The sequence below is a fragment of the Gossypium hirsutum genome, chromosome D06 (genome assembly GCF_007990345.1).
Source record: "Gossypium hirsutum isolate 1008001.06 chromosome D06, Gossypium_hirsutum_v2.1, whole genome shotgun sequence".
Taxonomy (NCBI): Eukaryota; Viridiplantae; Streptophyta; class Magnoliopsida; order Malvales; family Malvaceae; genus Gossypium; species Gossypium hirsutum.
Window position 1 is genome coordinate 6,015,560 of NC_053442.1, and position 10,660 is coordinate 6,026,219.

At 32.9% G+C, this 10,660-nt stretch overlaps 1 protein-coding gene across 3 annotated transcripts; it reads left to right on the forward strand.

The window, feature by feature from the left end:
• The first annotated feature begins 5,181 nt into the window (after positions 1-5,181).
• On the forward strand, positions 5,182-10,660 carry LOC107918186 (uncharacterized). 3 transcript variants are annotated; one of them, XM_041095147.1, is made up of 2 exons: positions 5,182-5,342; positions 9,290-10,660. In XM_041095147.1, exon 2 carries the CDS (start codon positions 9,303-9,305, stop codon positions 10,239-10,241), a length of 939 nt encoding a protein of 312 aa, XP_040951081.1. In that variant the 5' UTR covers positions 5,182-5,342; positions 9,290-9,302; the 3' UTR covers positions 10,242-10,660. The 3 variants fall into 3 exon arrangements, with proteins under 3 accessions (XP_040951081.1, XP_016703206.2, XP_016703207.2); XM_016847717.2 differs by lacking the exon at positions 5,182-5,342 and adding an exon at positions 6,284-6,607; XM_016847718.2 differs by lacking the exon at positions 5,182-5,342 and adding an exon at positions 6,293-6,607 and having other exon boundaries at positions 9,295-10,660.

Consider the following 10,660-nt stretch of genomic DNA (forward strand, 5'->3'; position numbering starts at 1 on the left):
TAAGCCTACCATTCTCACGGTGGTTAATTGGGGTTAATTTTCTTTTGTAATGACTTTTATTTCTTTAACTTTGTCTTGTTAAGACTTTGATTTATTCTTAATAATTGTTTTTGGCACATTTGCTTAGTATAAGGATGAGTTATTGATTTAACTTAATTGCAGACATGGTTTTACAGTTTTGGTTGTTACGTATAAATATGATTAACCATGGCTTTTATTATAAATGGATGATAGATTGAGCGGGTGGCTACTATGGCGTTTTAGATTAAATTTGAGTTTTATACCATGAACTTACCAAAATTTAGTCATAATTGAATGAAAAATGGCACTAATTGATGATGAGGTAAATTTATAATATTTATATTTTATATTTAAATATTACTCAATTTTTAAAAAATAAATTTCAGAAAATATTTTATTTCTATTATGCAATCTTAATTTAAGATACCAAATATTTTACAAAGTAGTTTAAATATATCAAATATTAGCTTAGTTTGAAAACAATATATTTATCAAAACTAATTATAAATAAGACTCCGTCTCTAGGTTGTCCCGCTGTATACATATTATGACTAGGAAGCACAACTGTCCGGATACGACGAATTCTGGTCTGGTTTGGTCCCTCAACGAACTATTGAGTTCCCTTATTACCTACAATACATAATGTTACAAACGTAAGTTCAAATGAACTTAGTGAGTTATTCATACCTTGTATTAAAAGAATGCTAATAAGCTGACACTTATTGATTTAGAATTAATGTCTGATTGTTTATACTAGGACGGTTTGCCAATCTCCTTGGCGTGGTATTTACTTCACATGATTTAGCTCATTTGTACTCAGTACATTATCCTCATTAGTTGCATGTGCGGTCTTATATATGTAACTATTTCCTTGAGAGGAAATCTTTGCATATTGTTACTTACATACTTATGAAAGAAAGCCCTTAGATGACTCTAATATTAGCCTTTGCCTCAAATAAATATAGATAATTCAAATAAGGCAAATCTTAGAGGATAGTTCCAGTTGCGAACTGTTTTTAATAGGTAGTTCTGCCAAACTCAGATTTATATTACGATCCTCATGGATTCTTGTTTCAGACCCAAGTTTGTGGTTTCATGCTTTACGAAACATGGCAGTGGATGCATAAGGAAAACCCTCATTTCGAATTGATAAGAAGGTCAACAAATCGTAATCAAACTGACAACTTTAGCGGATCATTGAGTCCTGCCTCTGTTTCACAACAACAAATTTCCCATTCATAGTGGTCCACTTTTAGCAACAATTATCATGTTGGCAGATTCTTAAAAGTGAATCCCCTATTTGCGGAATTATACATATGAAATAGTCATGTTAGACTGTCATATCTTTTATTTATGGATTCACATAAACATATAGCTTGCACGTGGTGATAGATTACAAGAGAACAAAGTTCTTGGCAGACTCATGCAAGTGGATCCCTTTGTTGTAGAATTATACTTATAAGATAGTCCTAATGCACTTCCACATATAAGATAGTTCTGGTGGGCTTCCATATCTTTCATAACTTTCATATGCCTTGGCCATGGACTTTGCTTACACATATGAGGCTCAAAGTCTTAGATTCTGTAGAGTCTCAAACATTCATAGAAGCTATGTTGGGTTATCATATTCATTTGTGTATATATCTTCGTACAATCCAACCGAACCTCCACAAAGCCGAAAATCATGCATATACATTCTTCGTACTATCCGCCCGAACCTCCACAAAGCTAGATAACACATGGCACAGAGTGCACAACGTGACATTTCTTCATCTTTTATATGCCAAAATAACTCTCCGCACACTGCATCTAATGCACAAGCATTTCATACACAGGTGTTCTATCAACACTATTGTTCATGCACGACACACAATATGCCAATGTTGCATGCATTTCAACATCAACACAACAGTCCTCACGATACATCAATATTCAGCTATAGAGTATTACATTGTTGCACAACATTCATCCATAGGATGACGCATCATTTACTCAACACTTAACCAACATAACCAATAGACATCACATTAAACATCTCATTTATACCTTATAGATAGACTGATAACCAACCATACACTTTCAGGACTACACACAGTTTGCATCTCGATACATCATCATCCAACCAGAGAATTCATCATCTAGGATAGAAGTTACAGACCCAAACAACAATTCCAAAATGTAAACATCTATTTAAGACTTGAGTATTGGAAATCACCTGGGAGTTGAGGCCAAAACCTTCTACTTAGCTTTTTCCTTTGCTACCCGAGCCTTCAACAACTTACAAAACATAACAACTAATTCAGAATCTTCAATGAATATATTTCATCATCATAAAAACTATAATTTGATTGCATGTAGAGGCCATTAAAATGATTATCCACAACTTAATCCCATACAAAACAGAATCGATAAACAACTAAAATCCTCAATCTTCTTTCCTTTACTTAAAGCTGTAACACAGTAAGGTTAATAAGCTTATTAGCTTAATAAATCCTCAGTTACTTATACATAAACTTTAGCTACCTTCACCCATGCAAACTGCTTCTTAATCTTTCTCTTTTTCAATCTAGACTAGTGAAAAAGATAAAAAAAAGAACTAAAAAATGAAGAAAACTACACGAAGAATAACATCTCACACATTTCTTCACCTATCCCAAACTCAACCGCCAAGTATATACGTCCATAATCATCATGTCTCCCACTAAAATGCTCTTAGTTAAAACTCAACAAAACCAAGGTTGAGATCTAACATTTTCACAACTATTCCGCCACTTTCTCTTATTTCCATTAGAACTCGCTTAATTTGTAAGCATTTCAAATTAATCTTCAAATTCACCTTTCCGACTTAACTTTGACATTTCAGGGTGTGATAGAATTACACTTTTATTGTACTTAAAACTATTCAAAATTATTGATAAATAATATCTTATTATTTTAAAATATTTATTACTTGAAATTAGAAATATTTTTGATACTATTTTAAAACTAATAAAAATTGAATTAGGAAAAGTACAATAAAATATTTAATTACAATTAATACTCATATTAAATTATATTTTCATTGTAATTTAAACTATTGTAATTATAGGTCCGCGTTGAGTTTGTCTGCATCCTCAATTTGGTTGTTGTTTGAATTCTTTTTCTCATTAATAGATTTCTTCTTTTTTTCCTAAAAAAAGTATAATTTTAAGTAATAAGTACTTATATAAATTAAATGAATATATATAATTAATTAAATAAAAATAATTAAACATGTACCTGCAATTGTCACGGGACGCAGTTCAAAGCCCGTGACCATGGCGCCAAATGCATCCAATGGAGGTCTATTGTTTAGATGGGGATCATTTGGCCCTCAAGAACTGGTCCGTTTCAAAAAGCTGTTGGAGAAGCCTGTCAGATTGAAACCTGGTTGGCCCGATAATTAAGATATGACAACTTAGGCTAATTTGGTAACTAATCTTAGAATATTGAGGGAATCATATCTTGTAAACATTAGATTAGATTTGATATGACATATCTTGTAAACCCCTAAAATCAATAGATATGGTTAATCTCGTCCGTCGATGTAAACGTATCTTGACCGTCGGTTTTAGGGGAGCTCAACTATAAATAGAGTGCCTCCCTCTCATTTGTACTCACTCTATTCGTTGTTTCATTATTCTTCGTGAATAAGAGAATATTGAGAGCATTTACTCAAATACTTTGTGTGCGCTCTTTCTGTTGTTCTTTGTAGCTTCTTTTGGTATAAATCGCTTCCGCTCTTTAATTTGGTGCCTTGGAGGAGTTCTTAAGGAATCTTCACTTGAGTAATGGCTGACTTAGGCGAGTTTGGACGAACGGATAGCCTAAGGCCGAACGGATCGCGAGACGAAAGATCTAACCCCGTGACACAATGCAGTCATTATATATTTAATAAGTTTATTGATTTAAGTTTTCATATTTTCATAATTTTTTTTTGTTTATATTATATACTGATTTTCTTTATCTATACTATATATTAAACTTTTGATTGAGATGGTGTCATGAGTCAGCCGAGCACAAACTCAGTTTGGGTAATGACAAAAATACATTTGCTTTACAAAATAAATCATATTACTTTGAAGGTGTTTTTTGTCATTTTATATCTTTTACATAGAAAAATAGCAAAGTATACTACACATATAATAAGGTCTGAATCCAAACTTTTATAATTTTCAATATTTATACTTTATCATTCAACTAAAATCCCATTTATTATTTATATCAAGTTTATATAAATATTTTTATTATGTAATTCTATTTTCACTCACATCCTAAATGTGTGATAACGTAGTAATTATAAACGTTGTTACATGATTATGAACTTTTATGAGTTTTTTAACATGTTCTTCTTATTTGATTTATTTAGTATTATATTATTCTAAACATATTCTTTGGATTATTAATTTAAATTTATCTATTACTTTTCTTTTTTTTAAAACTAAAGTAATCCCTATCTCTTTTATTTATTAAAATTATAAAAAATAAGAAAAGGATAAGAAAACTCAAATTTATAAAATAAAAATGAAAAATGAAAGTATTTAATATTTTAATCTTATATAAAGTTAAATAAAAATTTATCAACGGGCACTCTCTTAATTATCAAATTATTCTTTTATCTCTCATATAAAAAACAATTTTTTATTAATTTTCTACCATTTAAAAAGTTCTCCCTTTCGAGTAAAATACCAAAAAAAGTTATTTTTTTTAAAATTTACCGAAATGAGCACAGTATTTTATTATTTATCGGAATGGACCATTTTCCCCTAAATCGCGTCCACATCAGCGCGAAGTCAGGACACGTGTCAGCAAATCACGTCCACATCAATGCGCTTTGCTGACATGGACACAAATAGCATCCACGTAAGCACTATTTCGATAAATTTAAAAAAAATAATTTTTTTGGTATTTTACCCCCCTTTCACCTACCCTACAACTAGTTTATAATACCAATCTTAGTATCAATTCAATAATTAATTGAGTCTCGCACGACCCATTAAAAGAACTTTTAAAAGGGTAAACTACACCGAATACCATTTCGCTTAATTTTTATTTTCTGAGAGATACCACTAGTGTTATTGTACCAATCCATTGTTTAGTGCCGTTACTTAGGTAATAGTGTCTGGCGTAACACGTTAAATGTGTCACGTGTTAAAAAAATTATTTTCTTTCTTTTTCCTTTTAATTTTTCCCTCTCTTTTCCTTCTCTTCTTCCTTTCACCTATTTTGATTTTTAGGAGGGAGTAAATCTAGCATTTCAATACTCAGGAAGGGAAAAAGAAATTCATTATAAAGTTTCGCGGGTATGTCTCTTTCACCTCAACTTTTTCTTTCGTTTTCAACAATTTTCAACAAATTTTTCTTCATATTCTTCATCTTTTTCCTTTTGATTTTTTTGGGGATTTTTTCGTTTATTTTTTTTTACTTTTGGTATTGTTATCTTCAAATTGAAGGAATAGGACAGATATTATTGTGTGATTTTTATTTTGCTTTTTTTTTTTAAATTTGAAAGCCAAATTAGGGTCTGGTTTTGTAATGATCTTGGGTAGTTTTGAAGGCAAATGTTTACTTTTTGTCCTTTTAGTATGCGTTTTACTTCCTCGTAGTGGGTGCTACAATTCGGGTATCTTCATGGGCAGGTTAGTAAAAAAGATAAGTTCTTTGGGTTTGATTGTCGAAAACAAATAAGCTTGAATTTTTTGTTGTAGATGCTAATAGTGAGATGTATTTATGAAGTTTTGATCTTTTTTGGTCTCTATGAGGTTAAATTGAACTCTATCTTTTTTTGGCTTGCCTAACTACAAAAATCCTCAAAATCTAAACGTGAGTTAAATTGAAGACAATGGTTCAAAATTCGGGTTGTTTTGACTTTTGTAAGTGAATCAAAAGCATTACAAGCCTACTCATCAGCATTGAAAGTAGCAAAAAAGATTGGTTGTTTCTGCTAAGATTGAAGAAGAAGGAGAAGAAAACAAAGAAATAAATAAAATTAAATAATTTAATATTAAAAAGAAGAAATAAATATTTTAAACATATGGCACATTTAATGTGTTACGTTAGACCCCGTTACCTAAGTAACGACGGTAAACGATGAAGTGACCTCTTTGTAATAATGCAATAATAGTATTGGTATTTTTATAAATTTTAAAAGCTTAGTGGCAAAAAATAAAAATTAAGCAAAGTTCAATGGCGTTTGGTGAAGTTTACCCTTTTTAAAAGCCTACTCTCAAATCTCAATCAATAAATTCTCGAATCCAGTCTGAGAAGCCAGGGAAGCCGATCAGAGATTTTTAAATTAAAAGAAAAAAGGGACAGAGAGAGGGGTAAAGACGTAAATTTATTATTCCGCTCTCCTCTCCACACCGCCAGTAGCAGCGGCGGAAACGGAAAAGCAAAGCACCACTTTCCCACGCAAACGTTTATCTCACCCCTCCGTGAACATCGGCTTCTTCCCCTTCTCCCAATTTTTAACATCTTCTCTTCTTTCCTTCCTGCCAGAAGCCTCTTTCTTTCGTTTCTTCTCTTCTTTTGTATTCAAAGGGTTTCAGATCGACGGTCACATTTACAGGTACGCTAGATCTTGAATTCCGGTCGATCTCTACCGTTGATCTCTCCGACATTCATTTCATTTGATTATCAATTTGGATTTTAATTTGAAATATGTTATATTTTGATATTCGATGTTTCGATCAACGTTATCCTGATTTAGATTAATCGGATATTTATGTGTCCATATACCTGTATTTTAGGAAAATTGATGAGTTCAGATAAATTAGATTCTGATTGCGCCTTATGTTTCAAATTTTAAACTGGCTTTCAACAATGGTTGCTTTCCCTCTCTCTTCTTTTTTTCACTTTAACTTTGTCTCTGGTTAGAAGTTAGACTATATATATATTGTATTTATGGTAACATGTTAGTGTTTATCTGTTGCTTCATCGGGACTTTTCTTTTCTAAGTTTTGAATAATTCTGCAAGTTTCTTTGTTTGCTTATGATTCAAATTAGTGATTGGGATTTTAACTAAACACCAATATTCTATTCCATTAGTTTTGGATGCGAAGAAAGCATTTGTTAATTTTAATGGTTATTGAAGCATAGTTAGAAAAGTGAACTATTGCTTCAATAATTTAAGAGTTGCATACTTTAGCTTTTCAAGGATTAATGTGAAACGACTTGGTATTGTAGTTCAACTTCAGGGAATAGTTTTAAATTGGGGGCTTTTATTTTCTGATGCTAAATACTAAATAGTTTATCATTATTATTTGTTTCTTATAATGTATACTCAAACAGTAAAAAGCAAAACCATTTTTGATTACATATTGTTAATATTTCAATTTTGCTTTCGGCCCTGGTTACTAATGGGAAATGATTCAACAAGTTGTTGCTGTTATGGTGCAACTTCGAAGTATAGATTTACACTGGGAATTGGTAACATCCATTTTCTGGTGCTAAATAGTTTATTCTTTTTTTTTGTTATAATGACTCAACAGTAAAAAGTAAAGCCAATTTTGTTCTATATTCTCAATATTTTTGCAATGTTTAGCAAGTCACCCCCAACCCTTTTTTTTTCCTGCTCTTAATCTTTGCTATCTAGTCCATATGATGGTGGAACTGCTGCTTATTGTAAAGTTCATTTCCATCTTTTCCTTGGTCTCCAACTATATAGATTTTAGTGAGTGACCAGTCCTTTTGTATTGGAATGCTTCGTGATTTTTTCAAAAGCATTTTTCTTTCTTGTTGCATAAGCCGTGGATTATTGGTAGTATTAGAATAATTAAGATCTCAAGAACACTGTTGATCTTCCGTTACAAGTTGAGATACTTTGTTAAAAACATGGTGGATAATATTTTTGTGCTTTACCTCTTTTTAATGGTTTGCTGTTAAAGCTTTTTTAACAATAAATTATTTTGGAGACAAGTTCTATAGAGTTTAGAGTTTGGTTCAAAGTCACTTATTTTCTACTCCTGTGGCTGGTAACACTCTAAAATAAAGGAATTGGCAAATTTTGCAGTCTGACTTTATTGGTTAGAAATGTTTAGTTGTTAACCCTGTTGAGCAGGCTTTCTACTATTCTTTAAAGTGCATGGAATCATTTTTTGTTTAATTTCTTAAAGTTATACAAACTTCATATTAAGTTGAATTAGGCATTACATTGAAGCCTATATTTGTCCTTGAAACTTGTAACTTAGAAGGAAAAGTTTTTTTTATATAGTTTTGATTTTGGTTTCTAGATTATTTATAAAAGGTGCAATGCAGATTAAATATGTACTTGTATCCACCAATTTTTTGGTGATCTTAATTGAATATCACCAAGAGGTCAAGGCTTCAAACGGTTGGACCTTTTCTTGATCTGGTGGATGCTATCCAATACATGCTATGAGGTTAGGTTAGAATAGCGTGATGTGTAGGGCTAGGTAAAAGTGCTAAATGAATAATTAATAAAGAAAGGGAAATGGTGATGGATTTAAACCTTTGTCCCACTTTCATATTTTGTTTGGCACTGCATTACTCCTTTCATGTCAACTAGGTTTTTTTTTTTTTTGGCTTTGAGACATGCACAGAATGTTCTTTGTTGTAATATATAAACTCCTGTTCTGGCTCTTTTGTATGCTTGCCTACATTTTGTGATTATTCAATCTGTCACATAGAACATATAGAGAAGTTAATTGATTCACACAAATAAATCAGCCCTTCTATTAAATTGTTTTGAGTGTCTTTTTGAAATTGTCAGTGATAGTATTATCAACAATCATATCTCATCTTTTGAGGAAATAACATGAATGCTTGGACAGTAGTTCAGCTTCATTGTTTAATTACTCAATAGGTCCATTAATATTGCTTGATATATATATTTTAATTTGTTGGCATTGGGTTCTGTTCTTTCGTAGGTTCTTTTTTCCCAAGAATACGCACCCATTCTAACAATTAACTCTCTTTCCCTGGTGACATAGCTACTTTGTTGTCCTAGGCTTTATTCCTATTTTGCACCCAAAACAAAGAGCATTGTTATTGTTATTCTACTCATTTTGAGGTCTATACCAAGCATTAAAAGCATGGACTGCACTTCGGTTTAGCCTGCAATCTCTTGTTCTGTGGCATGAAAATTTTAATAGACTCGCTCATCAGAAAATATGAAATATGTGATTACATTGTTCTGAATTTTATATAAAGTGATAGGCATATATTAATCTTGTATTTGTTACACAATAATTAATGATATTGATCTTTTCCTATCTCTCCTCTGCTTTAGGTTAGAATTGCAAATGGCCAAAGTTAGCAAAGTGCGAAAGTCTGACTCTTGCCATAAAAGTGTGAATCCTCACCTATTGCCATCTTGTCCTAAGAAGGCTGGCAAAGGCTCCCAAAAGAAGAAGTGTTCCAAAGATTCAGAGAAGAAAGATTGGGAAGCTGCAAAATGTTCAGTTTGTCTGGAGTTCCCTCACAATGCTGTTCTCCTCCTTTGTTCCTCTTATGATAAGGGTTGCCGCCCTTACATGTGTGCTACTAGCCGTCGCTTTTCCAATTGTCTTGAGCAATACAAGAAGGCATACACTAAGGTGACTTCAGCTGACAATGGGTCGGTGGATAATGCAAGTGTGGGACAACCCTCTGAAAAGATGGAAGTACCAGAGCTTCTATGCCCGCTTTGTCGTGGTCAAGTGAAAGGTTGGACAGTGGTAGAACCTGTACGGAAATATCTCAATCGGAAAAAAAGGGCCTGCATGCAAGACAGGTGCTCTTTTGTTGGAACCTACAAGGAGCTCAAGAAACATGTTAGGACAAAGCACCCATTAGCACGACCTCGGGCGGTGGACCCTGTACTTGAAGAAAAATGGAAAAAGCTTGAAAATGAGAGAGAGAGAGATGATGTGATCAGCACAATTATGTCATCAACGCCAGGGGCACTAGTCTTGGGTGATTACGTGATTGAGCCAGGTTATCGTGGTCGTATCTACAGAGATGAATCTGATTCAGATGACTCTTTTGGCAATCCTTTTGATGATGATTTTATTCGGCTAGACTCTTCTGTTCACATGCGTGGTAGATTCATGGACTATAACCTATATGAAGAGGATGACTTTGGGATGCGCCGTGCTTTTCGTGCTGTTCCCCCAGTAGCTCGAACTTGGCCTGCTCGCTTGTTGGGGTCAGTGGGACTAAGGCGTATCCCCAGGGTCCGAGGACGTAATGTTGGCCAATAACTTCCATCCACCTTTTTCTTATCTGCAAATCAAAATACCTAAATCTATTTGAATCTTGCCATCACAAGGTGAAATTTATACCTCAACGTGATGCAACGTTAGGTAGCAGGTAAATGAACAAACTGTAGGGAAGTCGTTCATTGGTAATTAGATGTTTAGTTGTCGAGGCGAGCCGAAGGTATTTTTGCAGTCAGTTCCCTCGTGCATTGCAGTCATTTTACAGCAGTAGCAGCATAAATCTAAAAAACTTTGTTTTCCTGATCTATACGCTTTTGTTTTAGAAACTGCCAACATTTTGTTGATGATGTTGCATTTGATGGCGCCCTTTATTCTCCAGAATATTTTTTCTGCGGTGTACAGCGTCAAGGAAATAGATTCAGAGGAGAATTAAATAAATTCTTTAGTGGTTTCTCTTTTCA

Bases quoted from the DNA above. Each gene is read 5' to 3' on its own strand.
- LOC107918186 (XM_041095147.1), top strand. From the start codon at position 9,303: ATGGCCAAAGTTAGCAAAGTGCGAAAGTCTGACTCTTGCCATAAAAGT.